A 21,352-nucleotide genomic window follows, 5' to 3' on the forward strand; every position below is an offset into this window, starting at 1 on the left:
AACATCGCAAAGTTACGATCAGCCGATTATTAATACTCTTGCTCCCCACCCACTCGGGTTTCCCGTGGCTAATGTGGCAATCTCCCTTTTCCAGTATCACAGAACACATCGACTTTGCCACTCCAATACAGCAGCCGGCGATGGAGCCGCTTTGCAACGGCAATCTGCCCACGAGCATGCACACCCTGGACCACCTGCATGGGGTCTCCAACCGGGCCAGCCTGCACTACACGGGCGAGAGTCAGCTGACAGAGGTGAGTGCCCAGCCGTCTTCAGCACGCTGTACTTGCTAGCACGGCAGTGGTGCCGCAGCTGACAGCAGGAAGCCCGGGGGCTGGGCCACATTTCAGAGGGCCTAACTCTAGGTGGCTTTAGGCCAGGCCTGATTTATTTCAGGCCCTGGGAGTGAGTTCATGCTTTTCCTTTAAGGGCCAGGAAATTTGAATTCTGATTCACTCCTCAAGGTAGGTAGCATTCTGCTTGCTAGCGGACAGAGGCTCTTGTCAGGATTATTTGGGGCAGCTTATTCTCCTGTTGGCATTCTTAAGAAGGCAAGGAAGGTGAGCAGACCTGGCATATGCCTAGCAGACAATGTACCGAGAAGGACAATTGAGAAACCACCACAAATGTCCAAGAGTAGAGGATTTGTTAAATAAGTGTTGTACAGATAGAGGATAGTATACAGTGGAGCCCCCAAGAAAGATGTAATAGAAATACATTTATTGGCATGAAGAAATCTTCATGTTATGTGAAAATATAGGGGACAATAGGTAGTGTGATCCCATATTCTGTGAGTGAGGCAGTATGTGTGTACACATGCTATTTCAGAAAAATCCCTGAAACATCAGTAGTGTAAAGATACTAATACTGGTTGCGTCTGGGTGACAGGAATACAGATAGTTTTAATTTCCTTTATTTACTCTCTTTTCTAATGTTGCTGTAATGAATATGTTTTACATGTCTGTAGTTTTTGTCGAGTGGGAGGGTACGGAAGGGATGCTGGGTTTCCATGCGTCTTCCCCAAAGTGCCCGACCAGCAGGACCACAGCACATACCCCAGAGCAGCCGCTGGCTTTTGGGCCCTAGTGTCCAGCTCAGCGTCAGCAGCGTCACCTAGATCCTGCTCCTTTCCTTGCTCTCACCTGCTGTCTTTCCCTACATCAGGTACTGCAAAATCTTGGCAAAGACCAGTATCCACAGCAGTCACTCGAACAAATCGGCACACGAATTGCCAAAGTTTTGGAAAAGGTGAGTCACCCTGTAGGAAAGCTGGATACTACCGTCTGTCCACCTTCTGACTTTCCCAGATTATTTGGGTGGCTCTAACCTCTATGTGAGTTACGCAGCACTTAGTAGCTAAAGGGAGGACGTGGAATTACCCACCACTGAGTTTCCATTACTTTTCCCTTGCTTTTTCCATCCCTCGGTTAGCACTCTTTTTGGCTGTTCTGTGTATCTTCTGTGGTGGAACCTACCTTGTCAGTTTTGTCTTTTTTTTTTTTTAACCACACATGTTGAGCCCGTTGCCTTTATTCGTGCCCTGGCCCTCAGTTTTGTCTTCTTTACTCCAGTGTGGAGCTCCTGGCAACCAGGGAATCTCAGTATATGATGTAAGTCGGGTATTCTGGTGGTGAAGAGTAGTTGGTATTTCAGGCTGTGGATGGGAAACACAACTTTAAATACCTTCTTCTCTTGAAATAATGAAACAAAATATCTGCAAAACTGCGTTTTCATAGAAGCCTGGAGAACATATTCTGCGTTTCTAAGACTGTTCATCCATTTGTGTGTGATCTTTATGTAAAAAGGGGGTTTTGTAAAACTAAAATTAATTATTTTATGGTTAAGTATCTCTCCACTTTATTAATATACAATGTTAAAGCAGTACTATAACCTAATGAGAATCTACTGGGCTTCTGGCACTACATGGCAGTGTGGCAGGAATAGGGAAGTCATGGTAGTTTTAAACACAGGAAATGGAAAAGACATAGCATCACCATTCTGTGTCGATTCTGAACCCCATCTGGCCGTATGTCACCAGTTCCCCTGATGACTTGCATTACAAGGAATATTCCTTGATTATGGTCCATTTTGGTTTCCTGGGCTTAGTTCCCTAATCTGTTTCTCCACTCTTGACCCTTCTCTCTGAGTGGTCTTTCTTTTCTGTAAGAAAGGCCTGTGTTTGCAGTTGAAAAACTCACTCGTCTTGCTTCCCACCTTTCTCTCCCTTTTAGTCAAAACTGGCACAACCCCTTTAAAAGACTTTGTAGAGGGCGCCTGGGTGGCTCAGTGGGTTGGGCCTCTGCCTTCAGCTCAGGTCATGATCTCAGGGTCCTGGGATCGGGCCCCGCATCGGGCTCTGTGCTTAGTGGGGAGCCTGCTTCCCCCTCTGTCTCTGCCTGCCTTTCTGCCTGCTTGTGATCTCTCTCTCCCTCTGTCAAATAAATAAATAAAATCTTTAAAAAAAAAAAAAAAGACTTTGTAGACCTTCAATTGATAAGTCACTGCAGACAGAACCCACATCTCAAATCTCTTCAAGAAGGTCCCTGTCTACCTTGAATGTGAGTCCAGGGTGTAAATACCCTTAAGATTTTTAGGCACTTTTTGTCTGTGAGAGCCTTATGAGGCTTACATCGATATCCTTCTGAGGCAGGAGTAACAAAAGATCCTACTGCCTTGTTTCTGATTTGAGCTTGACCCCAAGGCCATAGTTTTACTGGTAACTTTCTGGATTTTTTTTTTTTTTACTTTAAAATCTCATGCTGATTGGAGAAGCTGACAATTGAAAAAGTTTCATTTTCTAACCTTGCAAGTCCCAGCTTGAAAGCAGTTTTTCTAAACCCTGCCCAAAAACTGTAGTTTCTAAAGTGCTCTCTTTTTTAATAGCTTTTCAAAAACCCTTTGTCACTCTCATCATTCTTCTTGGAAGTCTTCCTAGCCAGATCTACAACTTGGTTAGGTATTTTTGCTGTCTTCTAAGATACAGCCTCAATGTTATACCAATAGATAAGTCCGCCCCTTCTCCAGCCTCCCGTCCTGATTTCCTCCGTGCTTGTCCAGCCTCCGTGAAGAGTCTCACTGCTGCTCAGCAGTTGTAGTCGACCCAGTCCTAGAACTAACACCACAGGTTCTAAGTGTGTGGCATGGCCACACTCTATTCTGAACACCAAACACTATTTCAGTTCTCCATTTCTGCCTCAGAAGCCACTCCAGAATCTACTGGCTTCAGACAAAACCGTGATTTGCTCAAGACTGTGCAGTCTGAACCAGACTCAGCTGGACATTCTTCTGGTCTCCCTTGGAGTCATTCATGCCACTGAAGACGTGTAGAGACTCATCTGGGACTGGCCACCGAAGAAGGTTTCACTCATGTGTCTGAACCTCCAGTGGAGAGGGTGGAATAGCTGGGCACAGCTGGGAAGCCCTGCCTTGGTTGTCTCCCAGCAGGGTAGCTGGACCTTTCTCCGTGATGGCTCGGGGCTCCACAAGGGTGAGAGCAGAAGCACGCAGGCCTCTGAGAGCTTGTGCGTAGCCAGAACTGCCACGGCACCACTCTGTCCAAGCGCAGAGTGCTGGCGCCTGCTTGGAATCAAAGGCCGGGGAAACGTCCTCCATCTGCTAGCAGTGACAAAGACTGCGTGGCCCATCTTTAACACACCGCGGGTCCCTCCAGAGGAGCAACAAGACTGACGGCATCTCAGCAGAGATGATAGAAACCAGAGGCCAGTGTAACAACATCTTTCAAGCTGGAAGAGAAAAACTGCAAGCCTAGAATTTTATACCAGCAAACATGTCCTTCAGATATTAAGGTGAAATAAAGATGGGTTCAGAGAAAAGAAAATTCAGAGAATCTGACACCAGAGGGCCTGCACTGAAATAACAAAGAACGTTCTCAGGAAAACATCCCAGATAGAGATATCGACACGCAAGAGGGAGTGAAGAACGCCGCGAAGACAAATGGAAATGAACAGTAGCCATACAGTCCTAGCTGCAGGGCCCTGAAGTGCCGCGCTTTTACGTGTCACTAAAGTGCACAGTAACAATAACAGGTGATGGGAGGGAAGAAAATGGAGTTGAAAAGTTCTGAGGCTTAATTGGTATCAGCCAAGTGCTAAAGTAATAATTTGCATAGGACTGTGATAAGTAAGAATACAGTTTTAAGCTCTAGGCTAACTACTAACAATGGTTTTAAAATGTAATTGAACAGAAGGAAAATGGAATAATGTAAAACATTTGATTAAAGAAAGTCAGGCAAGAGAAAGGGTGCATAAAAATAAAATGCAAATGGTAAAATAGGAAGTAGAGATTCCAAGCGTATCAGCAGTTAGGTAAAAAAGATTATGTAATTGAAGCATTTAGTATGGAATGGATTTTTTAAATCGAACTATATGCTGCTTATAAGAGAAACACTTTAAATATCAGGTACAGAAGTGTTGAGAATATGAAGATGGAAAACAATATATACCATGCAAACAATTAAAAAAAGAGAGCAACATTGTCATCAGAAAAAAATAGACTTTGAAGCAGGAAGCACTCCTAGCACTAGAAGAGCTAAAATGAAAAAGATCAATAATGGCAAATGTGGAAATGTGGGAGATGCTACAGAGCTACCAGTTGGGAGTTGCCAGTGGGAGTATTACCATACAGACATTTTGGAGAAGTTTGGTTGTCTATTAAGCATATATGGTCCAGGAATTTTAGTGCTAGATATTTATCAAAGAGGCATGAAAATACATGTCCACAAAATACTTTATGTTCACAGCAGATTTATTCATAATAGCCAGAAAAACATTGAGGTGCCCATCAATAAAAGAATGGAAGAACATGGTGTGTTTACATGGTGGATACTAATTACACTAATGGATTCAGTAAGAAAGGCCCAACATCCATATTGATGAATCTCAAAAATACTACGCTAATAAAAGAGGTTGGACACAAAAAAAGTACCTAGTATGTGAGTTCCAACTATATGAAATTCTAGAACAGGCAAAACTCACCTGTGGTGTTAGAAATCTGATCACTTGTTGCTTTGTGGGGAGAGGGTTGACTGGGAAGCAGCCTGAAAAGACTTTGTAGAGTGTTGGAAATGTGTATTTAATAGTAGTCAAAAGTGAATGTTTTACTTAAGATCTGAGCATTTCTGTGTAAATTATACCTATTTTCAAAAATGAAGGTTTAAGGATCTTAGACCACCAGAAACCGAAACAGACTTGAACGAAAAATCACTAAAGGAATTTCTTCAGGCAGAACAAAAACTATCCCAGATGGAAACAGGAAAAAGCAGAGAGCAACAGAAAGGGTAAATATTAGAGTAAATATAAATGAGAGAGACCATACAAAGTAATGACAGTAGTAGCTTCTGATGGGAAAGTGTAATAGCATCAGGTGTGTCCCTCCAGAGGGAGTCCTTGCTTAGCCCAGCGACCCTTATCTGCCTGCTGCCCTTTGCTGCTAGGCCACAGTTCAAGTGCAAGAGAACAAGTCAAATGATGTATTATGGGAACTATCCTGGTTTTGATGTTCCAAGTTCCATATAAAAACCGATATCTTTTGTGATAGCTCCTTGAGTCCTGGAAAGAGCCTCGCTCTTTATAAGAACCACGGCACTCTGAAACTCGGAACTGGCTTTTCATGAGGTGTTCATAGTTTATTTCCAGTTCTCCTAGTCTAGTTACAGTTACCAACTGAGGTCATTTTTACTATAAGCTATTTTGCCTGGTAAGAGAACATTCACCCTTTATTAGGTTTTCAGGAAAATAGAGCTAGAAGGTTAATCTAGTAACCATGTCCATTGTGGGCTCACAGACCAATCTCCATGACCTTCAGTTACTAACTTTAATACAACTCCTTTCAGACTTTAGGGTCCACCAGAATCACCTGGAGCGCTTATTAGAGTCCACAGTTTGCTGGGCTTCTTGAGTTAGTAGGACTAGGGCTGGGCTTGAGTATGGACATTTCTAGTAAGCTGTTGGCTGATACTGCTGGTAAGAAGATCACATTTTGAAACCGCTGCCTTAGAAAATGACAGTGATGACAAATAAAGCACCCCTTTCTCATTTGTCACTCACAGAAGAACAAGCATGTCCATATCCTCTTTGCTTCCAGCTTTTAAAATAGTCATTATCATTTGTCATTTCTTGGAAAGCCCAAGGAGTTTGTAGTTTGCATTGCCATTCATTATCTCCTTAAGTGTCTGCAGATGACACTGATTAGTCCCCAAGTGAAGGTTAAACCCTTGAGATGCCGCCCCAGGTTGCCGCTGAGGTCGCTCCCACATAAGCTGCTCGGACAGCGCTGCCTCCCCAGACGTGCAGCACACCACAGCCATTTCCAAGCAGCCAGTTTGTGTGCCAGCTCGCCACTTAGCCCTCTTCGACCTGTGTGCTGGTGCAGAGTGGTTCTTCTACTTCCGTCCCCTGCTCCCCCTGCTAGGGGCTCGTGGGCACCTCTCCATGCTGAGTAGATCTGTGGCCAACCCAGTTTCGGTCCAGACCGACCCAGCTGCTCCACCTCTTTTCTAGTCCAGCCCCGCTCACAAACATGGAGTCGAGCTTGCTCGAGTCTCTTCCCCACCCGCTGCCGGGCATCAGGGCCCCGTTTGACCCCAATGCATCAGCTACCCCAAGGCAATTGTCATTCTTCCCAGCCAGCCCACTTACAGCTGTGCTTCTGGTCACTTCCATTTCATGGACAGTGGGGAGGGGAGGAGTGGGCAGTTTCTCTTGGCACAAGTTTGTCTTCAGCTTTCATCTAGTCCCACAATGGAAAGATTTACCCTCTATCACACAATGTCAAACTTCTGCCATCAGACCCCGAGAAAATTGGCTCCGCACTGAGACTTTAGTTTCATCTGCGTCTCCCTGGGCATTCTTTTATGTCACAGTGCCTTGGCCACATTGAACCAAGGCTATGAAAGTCCATTCTGCTGCTGCTACCACTCTGCGGTATCCACTGCCAGAGGATTTAGGGCCAGCTAGATAAATATTTTATACTTGCACAACTCAGTAGGGCACTTGTGGTCTTGCCTTCGGTCAGAAGGATAGAGTAGGAAACCCAGTAAACCAGCCATGCAGCTTCTCATGAGTTTTTCCAAGAATTCCCCTAGCAGTCTGGCAGCAGGCCCAGGGACAGTTATCTGCCCCTTTCCCCAAGTGACAGTTCAGGGACAAGGGATCAAGTCCACATGAGCTGAGTATGGGACCAGCCCTAGTTCAGAAGTCGCAAGTTCCATGCAGGAACCAATAACTTTTATAAGAGTCCACTGGGCCTAGAGTGGAAGAGTTCCAGCAAGGGACAAGAAATGTCACACTGGGGAATGGTCACAGTCCTCCCCGTCCACTGCAGTTTAGTCAGGTTGTATTTACTATAAGTGTGTTGGCTGATAACATGGCTGGCATTCTACCTTTATTAGGTTTCCAGGGTAACACAGCTAAAAGATTAACATGAGATTAATTTTCCCATGAATACACATGGGCAGGGTGTTAGGTTTTAGCATTATCAGGGAAGTAGCAGAATTAAAGTAATAATTTGTATTTTTAGTCTGGAATAGTTTAAAGGTGCATATTGTCGTTTCTAGGCTTATCATTAAAAGAACAGTTGAAGAATGTATAGTTAAGGAAAAATGGAATAATAAAAAGAAATTTTGATTAATTCAGTAAAGTAAGAAAGGAAGACAAAAGGAATATAAAATAGAAATATATATTCTATGTAAAATATAGAAATGGATAAAATAAAATACAAATAGTAAAGTGTTAGAGATAAGTACAATACGTCATTAATGACAGTAAATACAAAAGGACTAAGTATTCCAATTAGATTACCGACATTATCAGACTGGGTTAAAATACTGAACCCACTTATGTGCTGTTCACAAGTAACACACTTTACTGTAAGATATTAAATGGTTGAAATTAAACAGATGGGAAGAAGATATACAAACACTCGTCAAAAGAAAGCTGGTTTAACTATACCAACATCAGACAATGTGGAATTTACAGGAAGAAGCATTACTACAAAAAAGACGATTAATAATAATAGAGAGATCAGTCCACCAAGAATATACAAAATTGTAAATCTGTTTGATGAAACCAGTAAGATAATTTCAAATTATATACGACAAGCATTAAACATTGGCAGATCTAAACAGTGAAACAAATGAATCTACAATCATAATAGACATCAGCCTCTCTCAGTAAGTGGTAGAACTAAACAGACAAAAAAAAAAGTAAAAATATAGACCATCTTCCTAAAAAACAAATTTGACTTCACATATTTATATAATGTTTCATTAAACTGTGACATAATTCTCTTTTTTAAGAAAGCTTATGGCTCAATCAGTAGAGCATGCTACTCTTGATCTTGGGGTTATGAGTTCGAGCCCCATATTAAGATAGAACCCACTTAAAATAATTTTTTTCAAAATGCATGTGGACCATTTACCGTGTTAATCATAAACTGAGTCATAAAATTTAAAATACTGAAATAATTTATAGAGTATTATTTTCTTTTTTTTTTTTTAAGATTTTTTAATTTATTTTTTTGACAGAGATCTCAAGCAGGCAGAGAGGCAGACAGAGAGAGAGAGGAGGAAGCAGGCTCCCTGCTGAGCAGAGAGCCCGATGCGGGGCTCGATCCCAGGACCCTGGGATCATGACCTGAGCCAAAGGCAGAGGCTTTAACCCACTGAGCCACCCAGGAGCCCCGAAAAACAGATATTTTAAAATGGAAGAGTAACTTTTAAAAATACTTTTAAATGGTTTTCTATGGAGGGAAGAAAGAAATTGGTTGGGAAAGATTGGGCATGAAGCTAGATTTTCTTGACTCGATATTATCTTTTGTTTGATTTTGAAAACAAATATTTTGTTTAATATCAAAACAAATTTTAATAAGGCAGTTCTTAATTAAAAGTAAAATTAAGTGAGCCCGACCACATATTCAGTTGGTAATAAAACCATACCAAGAGGAACTATTCCAAGTGACTTTAAAAGACCATTATTTGACTACCTCCCTGATGGGATACTTACCCTACGCACAAAAGAAAACCTTACTCGTTTTCAATAATACTATTGTTAGAAATATTGATATTGTCTTGAGATTGTAGGTGTATGCAATGCAAAATAAATGAATAATTGTGTTGGTAATGTTGCAAACTAGAGTTTGGCCATGGGTAAAGGACATAAAAGTGTGAGAATGATGATGTTAAGTAAATGTCTGTAGTCGTGAATTAAAAACACTAGCAAAACTTTCTCATATATTTACACATTTCCTAACTTTATTTGCTGAAAAGATTAATATCAGTGAGTAACCCAGTATTGATAAGCACACTTTATGCCTAGATATCGATCCTTAGATACTAGTTTCCATTAAAGGAGCCAGAATTCCTTGGAGAAATGGCTTCTACCAAGTCCAGGCAAGCAAAGAGACTCCCAAAATCAACAAAGGTTGTGTCAGAAGAACTCAGAGTCAACTGGAATATGTTCCCATTGGCCAAAGATGGAACACTTTGACGCAACTGAGTGGGTAGATCACATCACATATATTAAACGATATTTAGACTCCCAAATTCACGCTGAGGATTTGGTTTTGGAAGATACATGGGAACAAACTTGGGTTTTTGTTTTTGTTTTGTTTTGTTTTTCCTAATATGAAAAGAAAATAACCAGCATGTTTCCTTTCATTCTAAATGAACTGTACTTTAGGGTAAATGATCCAATGATGAGAAAAAGTCTCTCTATAGGAGTATTCCAAGTAGTAAACTAGAAATAATAAAATTAGAATATTACAGTTTCGCTACTCCTAATTAATTTTTGGCAGTGATCATCACTCGCTACTAACCTCACAAATACACTCAGCGCGTGGGTACCATTGGACATTCACGTTACCACCTGTGAAGCGTTTGACCACCCTCCCTCCTCAGTAAGTCAAATCTGAGGCCAGTCAAGCCTCTGACTACCAACTAGTGGGAAATACAGGGGCAAAGGAGCGTGTTAAATGACTCCTGGGATACCATCAGCAGAGTCCAGACAGTGGAAAACTACAGGATACATAACCCCATTTCTTCCACAGGAATGTTAAATAGTAGATGAAGATGAACCCTCGGTATCAAAAGACGCTTAAGGAACACATTAACCAATGGCAGGCAACATGCAAACTTTATTTAGATTATGATTCAAATTATAAAAGCAGAATGAACTTGCATAAGACAGCCAGGGGAAACAGGACTATTGATGATACTAAAAAATAATTTTCAATATTTTAAGCAAGCTTTGTTAACCTTGTTTTAAATCTGAGTTTTTATCTTTTAGAGTACACACATGGAAAACTTACTGATGAAATTATGTGAAGTCTGGGATTTGCTTCACATTAATATGGATGAGGGGTTAGAGGAAATCATAAGTGGCCATGAGATGATAAGTGTTGAAGCTCGTCATTGAGTGCATGGAAGTTTTTATACTATTGTCTTCTTTTGTATATATTTGAAATTTCTCATTATAAAATATTTTTAAAATGTTATCTCAAAGGTGAGCAAACAAATACCATACCAGAAATGAGGAAGTTAAAAAAACAAATTGACATCTCTTAAACTAAAATTATATTTATTTAAGTCAAATACTCATTGGGTGAATTAGACACAATTAAATAGTGAATGCAAGCTTTGTGTAAAAAATTACCTAAAATATTTTAGAGACAAGACGGTAAGTGAATCGACAGATTCAGGAAGCATGCCATTTTCCAACCTGGATAAGTAAAAAGAAATCCATGCCTGGCTACATCATAGTAAGTCAGCAAAAACAAAGGTATCTTAAGAGCATCTGTTTCAGTCGGGGCACTGTTAGGAAAACAGAAAAGACATTAGGTAATTCAGAAGAGCAAATTGAAGGTTGAGAATTGATTACATTGTTGTGGGAGGGTGAAAAAGGAAACTCCTGACTCCAGTAAGCTAGAAATACCAACTCCTGGGCCTGGCACCCAAGCCTAGGGATGAGAGAAACAGGCAGGCTGTGGGATTTTCAAAATCTCAGCGTTCACAGGAATTCTGGCAAGTGGGAGTTCTGGCTTCTGAAGAGGGAGCATATCCTGGCTGCTGAAGGGATGCAGTGAGGCTGGGTCTGGGAGTGCAAAATACCATTGCTCAAATGATGCTGACAGGTGCAACACGCAAACAGAAAGAAAAAAGTCCTTTCTCCCTCTTGCCTTTCAGTTTCCTAGCTTGCACATTTGCAGACCCTGACAAGAAGCCTGCTAACAAAGGAGAAATATGATTTGCAGAGTTCTAGCCACAGTACCACAGAACAAATTATAGAATTTTGGATTTGCATCTGACCAACTTGATAAAGACCGCAACGTTCATGCATGAATTTACTCACAAACAAATAATGTCGCCGAGGCTTAGTGTATACCAAAGACTTTTTAAGTGCTTGGGATAAATCAGTGAGGAAAAATTTAGACAAAGACCTCTGCCCTTAGGAAGAACAGAAGGGACAGATTACCTACAGAGGAATGATGGTCAAAATGACAGCCCGTTTCTCAAAACACCTATCTAAGCCAGGTGATAGTTTTGAAAACATAGTGGGCCCTCCTAGAATTGTGTACCTTACAATGAGAGAAGAGTAAACACATTTAAAGATAACTGGAAAAAGTTTACTACCAGGAGTCCTACCTAAACGAATTTTTCTGTATGAAAGCCAAAGAAGGATTGTCTGAGACCGAAGATTTGCTAAGCAAATAAAATGATACATGCTTGCAAACCCAAGCAAATATGTCTGTAGAAAACAATAATTTGTGGGATTTTTAAGAGAAATGACTAAACAGAAATACTATGCAAAACAATACACATTTGAGTGTGGGATGATCGGAGTTAAAGTGTTCAAAAGGCCTCTTAATATTTAGGAGGAATGAGTTAACATATTGCTTGGACTTATGTCCAATATTGAGTAAAGATTTAAGGTTAACCATTAAAAAGAATGCAGATCCCAATCCTTTGAAGATAAAATAAGTTAGGAAGGGGAGGATTAAAAAAAAAAAAAAAATTAGTGCAAGAAGTGGTGCCAAAAAAAAAAAAAAAGCATTTAAGGGTCAGAACAACAGCAACAAAAAGTGATAAGAACAAATAGAAGCCAAGAAGTAGACAATCTTAAAAACAATCTGTAATAAGGGGCACCTGGTGAGTGTCTGCCTTCAGCTCATGTTGTAATCCCAGAGCCTTGGGGTGGAGCCTCTGGTCAGGCTCCTCACTCAGCAGGGAATCTGCTTCTCCCTCTGCCCCTTCCCCCACTTGTGCTTTGGTGCTCTCTCTCTCACTCTCTCAAATCTTTTTTTTTTTTTTTAAGATTTTATTTATTTATTTGACAGAGTGCACAAGTAGGGAGAGCAGCAGGCAAAGGGGGAGGGAGAAGTAGGCTTTCTGCTGAGCAGGGATCCCAATGTGGGCCTTGTTCCCAGGACCCTAGGTTTATGACCTGAGTGGAAGGCAGCTGCTTAACTAATTGAGCCACCCAGGCAGCCTCAAATAAAATCTTAAAAAAAAAAAATTCTGTAATGTAGCAGTCAAAATAATGTCAAATCGGAAATTTTTTAAAGATTTAATGAGTCATGCCTGAAACATAATGCAAACATTGAAAAAAATGGGAAAGAAGATATACCAGATATCTGGTAATCAAAAGAAATGTATAGTTATTAATTACCTGAAAAATATATTTCAAAACAAAAAAATTATTAGGAGCAGAGAAAATTACTATGTAATGATAAGAGATTTAATTCACAGGATACACAAATTCTAAACTTACACATACCCAATAAAGTAATCTCAAAAATATAAAGCAAAGATGATCCACTGGAAGAAATAAAAAATACCGACATAAATACCGTTCCCCACTGTTGATAAGCCAATCAGTGTCTGAATCTATATTCATGAAGTGTGTTAGTGTGTGGTTTTCCGTGTTTGTAATGCTTTGTCTAGTTTTGTTATTAGGTTAATAATAAACGACTTTGTATAATGAGTTAAATGTTCCCTCCACCTTATTTTTCCAGAAGACTTTATACAGAAGTGGTATTATTTCTCCCTTAAATATTTGATAGAATTAAGCAGTGAAGCCATCTGGGCCAGGATTCTTCTTTGTGAGAGATTTCTAACAACAAATTCAATTTCTTTAGTAAATATTCAAATTATCTCTCTTCTTGAGTGAGTTTTGGTAGTTGTATCTTTAAAGAAATTTGTCTACTTCATCCAAGTTGTTGAATTTATTAGCATAAAATTGTTCATAATTCTTTTTTTTTTCTAATTCTGTTAACATCTGTGGGATCTGTAGTAACATATTCTCTTGTAATTCTGATGTTGTTGGTACTTTGTATCTTTTCTCTTTTTTTTTTCCTGATCAGACTGACAGAAGTTTACCCATTTTATTGATTTTCTCAAAGAACCGAGAACTCAAAGTTTTGAATCCATTGATTTTTCCCTGTTGTTTTTATTTTCTCTGTCATTGTTGTCTGCTCTTATCTTTACTATTTCCTGTCTTCTGCTTCTTAGGATTTAATTTGTTGGGATTTTTTTAGTTTCTTTATGTGTAGGTTTATTTATTTGATTCCTTGCTTTTCTAAGGCAGGTGTTTAATGTTAAAAGTTCCCTCTAAATTCTATTTTAGCTTCATACCACAAATTTTGACATATTTTCATTCAGTTTAAAATAGTTTATAATTTTCCTCCTAATTTCTCTTTTGATCTGTAAGTTATTTTGAAGTATGTTATTTGGGTTTCCAACTATTGGGCATTTTCCAGATCTCTCTCTTTAATTGATTTCTAATTTTATTGCAGTAAATGAACATAGTTCATGTGACTTACGTTCTTTTAAACTTATTCAGACTTGTTTTATGATCCAGAATATGATCTGTCTTGGTAAATGTTCCATGTACCTCAGAAAAGAATACTTTTACTGTTAGAGTATTCTAGAAATGTCATTTAGGTCAAGTTGTTTGATAATATTGTTCATGTCTTCTTTATCTTTACTGACTTTTTTGTGTGTTTCTTCTGTCCGTCATTGAGAAGCATGTTGAAATCATCAACTGTAACTCTGAATTTGTATATATTTTATTTTCTATCAGTTTTTGATTCTTGCATTTTTAAGTACTATTATTAAGTGCAGAAATCAGTGAAACCAAAGAATGGAGATCCACAATCTAAAAGTTGTTTCTTTGAAGCACTGCTCCGGCAAAATTAATCAAGAAGAAATAAAGTACAAATAACCAATATTGAGGGAAAAGGGAAGCAAAACTATAGCTAAAGAGATAAGAAAATGATACAATTAACAATTTTATGCCAATAAATTTCAAAACAATTGTAAAGAAGACAAATTTCTAGAAAAATGTAATTATCCAAATTGATTTGGTAATATAACTCAAATAAATTGCAGCAGTACATTAAAAAAATCTCCTCACAAAGGATACAAAGCCTATTGATTTTACAAGTGAATTCTATCAGACTTAAGAAGTACACCATCTCAATATAAATAGACTTCTCTGGACAGCGGAAAAGGGAACAACTTCCCAATTAATTCCTTGAGACAAGACCAGTGTCTTGAAAACAAAACTAGACAAAGACATGAGAAAAAAATAATACTGTTAGCTCACTCACAAACATAGGTATCAAAATCATAAGCCAAATTTTAACAGACAAAATCCGACAGGATATATTTTTCTTTTACAAGATGCACCTTGATCCAGTTGGGTTTATCCCAAAAAATACAAAAATGGTCTAACTCTAGGAAAACCCTGTATTTCATCAACCAAATTAAAGGATTAATATTATGAAATTATTTCAGTAGATTACATTTGATAAAATGCAGTACCATTCATTAAAGCTAATGCAAATTGAGAATAGACAAAGACTTCCTTAATCTGGTGAGAAGAATCAACAAAATATTTCAGCAAAGATGATTCTTAATGGAGAATATTTAAAATAATTCTTTGAAGTCAGGAAAGAGAATGCCCACCATCACCACTTTATTCCAGATTTGTACCAAAAGTCGTAGCAAGTACAGTAAACCAAAAAAAAAAAAAAAAAAAAAAAAGAAAGAAAGAAAGAAAGAAATAGTGTAAGTATTAGGAAGAAAAAAACCCAAAGTATAATTTAGAAATGATATAATCATCTACATAGCAAACCCAAAAGAATCTACAAATTTTTAGAAATAATAACATTTTTATCAAGATGGCTGCCTGTAAAGTCAATAAAAATAAGTTGCATTTCTATACAGCAACAGAAGGTATTAGAAAACATGATTTTCAAAGTATTTCCATTGTTACAAAAATATAAGGTCCCCAATAATAAATCTAACAAATTTGTGATACAACTTTTAACAAAGTGATACAACTTTATTGAAAGGCATTTTAAGACCTAAATAAACCAAGATATATAATGTTCATGGATAAGACAACACACATCATAAACATGTCAGTTTTCCCTAATTTGATTTCTAGAGTCAATGCTACTATAAACAAAATAGCAACAAGTTTTTCTTTTCTTTCTTTCTTTCTTTCTTTTTTTTTTAATGGTACTTGAAAAGCAGACCTTTAAATGGAAGGGTAAGGAATAGACATGACACTCTTGAAAAAAAAATAAGGTGAGAATTGCCTTACTTTTATGAAAAATTATAAAACAGACCATAATGCGTTGTGCTCAAGGATAAACAGAAATAATGACCAGGGGGACTACATAGAAAGCCCCAAAACATACTGACATACATTGGGCTGTGGAAGATCAACAGGGGGAGAGGGGATTTTTGCAGGAAGCTCTGCTAGGGCAATTGCTGACCTCATGCATCCTCACCTCACAGCTTATACAAAAAAGGAATCCCCTGTGAATTAAGGACTGGAGTATGAAAAACAAAGCCTTAAAAATTGGAATAAAATGTAGGAGATGATCTTTCTGCCCTTGGAATAGAAAATGATTTCTTAAGATATTAAAGTACTAACTAGAAGAGAAAATGTGACTAAGTTCACCTACATTAAAGTTTAAACTTTTTTTTAATTAAATACATTTTTTAAATCAAAGAGAGGTAAGCCAGAGTGAGAGAAAGTATGTGTGACACATTCAACCTGCAAGGGCTGATACGCAGAACATAGAAACAAATCAGTGAGAAAGATAAATAATAAAATAGAAAGATACATAAAAGATGTTAACAGACGTTTCACTGAAAAAAGATGTGTGTGGCCAATAAACTCAAGAAACAGTATCAGTCTCACTAATGACCAGGAAATGCAAACTAAGACCACAGTAAGATGCTATTTTATCACCACTGATGACACCAAGAATTAGAAAGGCTAGAGAGCAAGAAGCACTTCTAAACATTGCTGATGGAATTGTAGATTGTTACAGCACCTCTACGGAACAAGTCGCCGTTTTCTTGTTCTGTTGGACATTTACATGTCTTGTGAACCAGCAAGCCTACCCGTAGGTACCTACTCTAGACTAGAGAAACTCTGCACATTTATTTGCAACAGAAAACTTTTAAACAGGAAATATTTCAGAGCCCCTATCTACAGAAAAGGGATAAATGCATTGTAATATATTCACTTAATGGACATTTCATTATGCAGCAAGGAAATTGAATGAACTAAAGCTACACACAACATGGATGAATTTTAGAAATAGAGTGTTGAGTAAAGAGTTCAAGTCTGGGGCACCTGGGTAGCTCCGTGGGTTAACCCTTTGCCTTCAGCTCGGGTCATAATCTCAGGGTCCTGAGTTCGAACCCTGCATCAGGCTCTCTGCTTGTCAGGGAGCCTGCTTCCCCTTTCTCTCTGCCTGCTGCTCTGCCTACTTTTGATTGCTCTCTCGTTTTCAAATAAATAAAATCTTTAAAAAAAAGAAAAAGTTCAAGTCCCAGAAAACTCCTTACCACATTAGACCACTTTTATAATGTATAAGAAGTACACTAAGTATTTTATTGTTGAAGGAAATGTGTGTGTGTGTGACAGAACACTTTGAAAAGGCGATGGGGTAAGAAACACAGCATTTAGGATAGTGTGTGCCTGTGGAGAAAAGGCAAGAGGCTGGAATTGTTTAAGAACACATAGATGGCTGGCTGCAAGTTCATTCTAGACCAGGGCGGCAGCGTGTGGGATATTCATTATTTTATGTTTTATAGCATAGGGGTATATTTTTTCATATAATTATGTATATATAATTACATAAACATGTTCTTTTGTATGTGTGAAATATTGGCATTAAAGAGAGATAATTTGAGTTTTAAAAAAAGAATCCTTTTGAGAAACCAATCAAAAGGACCACGTCACTAAGTCACTGAGAAGGGGGAATAAATCAGGCAGTCTCCGATTTCTCTGCAGCAGCCAACCATGCCAGCAAGCGATGGAACAATGCCAACACATTATTCAAGGAAAGAAAGAATGAGCCATGGTTTTATATCCAGCCAGCTGTCCTTCAGGTATGAAGGCTGAAGACAGAAAGTTTTGAACTTTCATGATTATATCGGTTTGCTAGGGTTACAGTAACAAAGCACCACAGACGAGGGACCCTAAACGGTAGAAATTTGTTTTCTTGCATTTCTGGAGCCTCCAGGTCCAGGATCTGGGTGACGACAGGATGGGTTTCCTCTGAGGCCTCCCTCCTCAGGCTGCCGGTGGCCAGAGACTCTTGCTTCCCCTCCACAGGGCCTTCCCTCTGCACAAAGGACCCTGACGTGGCTCTTCCTCTTCTATAAATCCTTGTATAAATCCAGTCTTACTGGATTAAGGGCTCACGCTGAGGGCCTCATTTTAATTTAATTACCTCCTTTAAGACCTTATCTCCAAATACGGTTACATTCTGAGGTACGAGAGGCTGAGATGTGTCTTGGAGAAGCACAATTCAGCCCATAACAACAATCTCAAAAGAATATTGTTCCCACCAACAGTACTGGGCTGAACCTCAGTCGACCACGACATGATTGGGGAAATCACACACAAGTCATGTCAGTGGTCAATGAATGTGTTTAACTGTAAAACCAATATAGAAAACAAACTTTGGGGAATAGGGGGATAGAACAATATAAATACTATATGCCCTGACAATGAAGAATAATAAAATGACCAAAGAATTAATATTGGAAGAAAGAAATAAGATAGCAAAAATCAGGGCAGGTTTTCTGTGATGGTCAGGAGTTAGAGACATCTGTCTGCTTAGTGATGGTCGGGAGTTAGAGACCATCCATCGAAAGGGGCAAATGAAATAGACAGGAAAATCCAAAATTAGATCTAAATTAAGTATGAAATTTTGTATATGGTAAAGGTAGCATCTCACTGGGTGAAGAGACATGAATTATTTGTTAAATCTTATAGGGACAACTTAGTAACCATTTAAGATGGAGCCATATTTTTTATACCAAGTTAAATTTCAAATGGATCAAAGATTTAAATGTGAAAAAACGAAACTAGAAAAGTCCGGGGGGGGGCGTTCTTGGGGGGAAAATGTAAAAATTTCTTGATAACCTTCAAGTAAGCAAGACCTTGTCAGCTACAACTAAAAATCCGGAAGCCATCTAAATTAACAAACTGAACTATGTAGAAATCAAAGCCTGCATTGCAAAAAAAAAAAAAACAACAACCACCAAAGGTCCAAAAGCAAACATCAGAAAACTGAGGGAATGTATCTGTAATTTGTATCACAGGCAAGAAGTCCTTTGCTATATATATATATATATATATATATATATATATATATATATTCATTTATTTATTTATTTAAGAGACACCAGCCTCAACTAACCATTCCTTTGTAGAACCAGACCTCCTGGGTCCTTTCCAGCATGGCAGCCCTCTACTGGAGAGTGAAAGGCCAGGGAAAGAAGGCAATCGACTGCCTCCGCCAGGCCCTCCACTATGCTCCACACCAGATGAAGGTGAGTGGGACTCAGAGGTGCGAATTTCTGTCTCCTGGTCCTTTCCTGTTAAGAGGTTTCAACGAGCCTTCCTCGTGCACAGCCAGTGAGGTAGTGGCAAGAGGCGAGCACAGGCTGGAAGAACCTTCGACCCCGCTGATGCTGCTGCAAGCCTGGGAGTGAGACGGACTCCCTCGCCTTCCCAGCGTCCGCAAATGGGAACAAGGGAAAGTCTTCAAGATTCCATCATTTAATGCCCCTTCCACTGTGTGCAGAGCCACCCAATGTACAACAAATACACTGGCCTAGGCAGGCCATCACCCTGCAAGTCCTTCTGGGATTAGCCTACACCCAGGGACCTGGAGGCCTGTGACACTTGTTTTATGTGTACTGCTGATCTGAGCTTGTTTCCAGACCCTGAAACTGAAGCAGTTTCCACCTCTTCTTATATATGGGCCAGTTCCTGGTCTCTGTCTGACTTCATTTTTTCCACAAAAACAGAAAGCCCTGTTAACTCAGTGTCACATCAGTCTTTTCAAAAATGCTGCCAGTTACTGCTATGATGACTGAGAACGTTCAGCTTTTCAACAGCACAGTGGTGTCCACACCGCTGAGTTCTGCATTCGCCTCCACATCTCAGACTTTCTGAAGACACAGCTTGGGTCTTGTTTGCTCGTAAGGGCAGCATTTGGAATGGTGGCAGGAGCTCTGCCTCTTGCTGGCTTTGTGACCTTAGGCAAGTTATAAAGCTCTGTGACCTCATATAATGATCTCACTCTGTGAGTGTTCGGTAAGGACACAGGTGGGTCCTTTGTCCCTAGGGCTTCTGTATCTCCTGGAGAACCCTGTACAGTGTGATACAGGTGGTGCTTGCTGGATGCACTTAAAGGACTAAGTCTTTGTGCTGGTAACAGTGTTGCTATTTGTTCTGCCCATCATTCTGTGCTCTGTACTTTCAGCCAGAGGACGCTCTAGGTCGGGGGTCAGGAAACCTTTCCTGCAAAGGGCTACACAATAAGAAATTGAGGCTGTGTGGGCCAGACATCCTCTGTTGGAGTCAAGTCCCTTCTGCCATGCTGGCCTGAAACAGCCGCAGAAATACGTAAAAGAACAGGAATGGTCACATTCCAATAAAACCTTACAAATACAGGCAGCGGGCTAGATTCGGCCTGTAGGCCAGAGTTTGCCGGCCCCTGCTTCAATCAGATGATGCCATGGGCCTTGCAGAAGACACTTGGACTCTCCAAGTGTGGTCTGTGAACTGGCCATTACTGTTCATTACCAGTCACAACGAGTTACTGCCCCAGTAGTAAACCAGCAATTTCACTAAGCAGACTGTTTACTTAGTTGACTCATCTGCTTTGTGTTTTGAGGCCAGACTTTCCTAACGAAACAAGTAATGCATTGGTTTATGTCTTCATACATCTCCCCATAGGTCATGGGCCAGTAGCAAACAGAAGACCGGCAGGTTAGGTTGCATTACTCAGTCACTCACCAGGAGAAACTTACTGCATTATTTATGGTCAGGACCACCAGGAACCAAAGCCCCCAAATCAGTATCCTTTCCTTCTTAGCCTTCTCCTTCCTTTCCCAGGACGTGCCCCTGATCAGCCTGGCTAACATCTTGCACAACGCCAAGCTCTGGAACGATGCAGTCATAGTAGCCACCATGGCAGTGGAGATCGCACCACACTTCGCCGTGAACCACTTCACGCTGGGCAACGTCTACGTGGCGATGGTGAGGTCGCTGGTGTGGGCGGAGCAGATCACCTCCGCCGCTGCCTCCCCCAGGCACGCCTGTGCCTTCAAACTCCCTTGACGGTGTCAGTGTCCTCCAGTTTCCTGTACGCTTTGTGCCTCTCATTCCTAGCCCCACCAAAGGCATATTTTATGGCTAAGGAGTTTGTAAATTTAAAAAAAAACACAGTACATGAAACCCATCTAAGTACTTGCACCAAGTGGCCCCTCCCCGTGAGTTTCACACTGACAGTGGCGTCAGATTGACCTACAATTTTCTGGAGACTTCACCCGTTCCAGAAAATCTGCGTGGGCAGACTCACCTATGCTCCCTTGTTTTCAGATGGGGTTAGGTGCCTATTATCACTGCACTCATGATGCCCTGTACATGTCTCTCTTTTCACCTTGTTTTAGAATTTTTTAAGTATCTGTCTCTCCCCCAGACGGTACGCTCCTTAGGGAAGAGATTCCTCTTCGTCTTTCTGTCCCTAGCACTTCACAGTGTCTGGCACACACTAGGTGCTCATCACGTGTCCCCTGATGGCGGCATGCCACTAGTTTCGTGGGGTACCATTTCCAGAGAAAATGGCGAAGCCATCATCCAGAACCCTCATTCTGGTCAGAAACAAGGACTGATTTCAGAACTTGAAATCCCAGGGGTCCTCTAGAAGCTGTCATAGCTGAATTTAATATGAGAATCGTGCCATGCATTTTCATCTATAGCTTGGGGCCCCACACGGGGCGATTCCCAAG

At 40.0% G+C, this 21,352-nt stretch overlaps 1 protein-coding gene across 3 annotated transcripts in view; it reads left to right on the forward strand.

Moving 5' to 3' along the window:
* TTC17 (tetratricopeptide repeat domain 17) overlaps positions 1-21,352 on the forward strand; it is a 117,554-nt gene that overhangs the window by 94,252 nt on the left and 1,950 nt on the right. For 2 of the 3 annotated variants that reach the window (XM_032360411.1, XM_032360412.1), the window contains 4 exons: positions 95-254; positions 1,165-1,248; positions 18,764-18,883; positions 20,457-20,600. In XM_032360411.1, the coding sequence (XP_032216302.1) occupies positions 95-254; positions 1,165-1,248; positions 18,764-18,883; positions 20,457-20,600 (508 nt within the window). Of the gene's footprint in view, positions 1-94; positions 255-1,164; positions 1,249-11,197; positions 11,990-18,763; positions 18,884-20,456; positions 20,601-21,352 lie in introns of those variants that run through there. The other variant, XM_032360413.1, reaches the window with a different exon arrangement.

Source organism: Mustela erminea, chromosome 9 (genome assembly GCF_009829155.1).
Source record: "Mustela erminea isolate mMusErm1 chromosome 9, mMusErm1.Pri, whole genome shotgun sequence".
NCBI classification, from domain to species: Eukaryota; Metazoa; Chordata; class Mammalia; order Carnivora; family Mustelidae; genus Mustela; species Mustela erminea.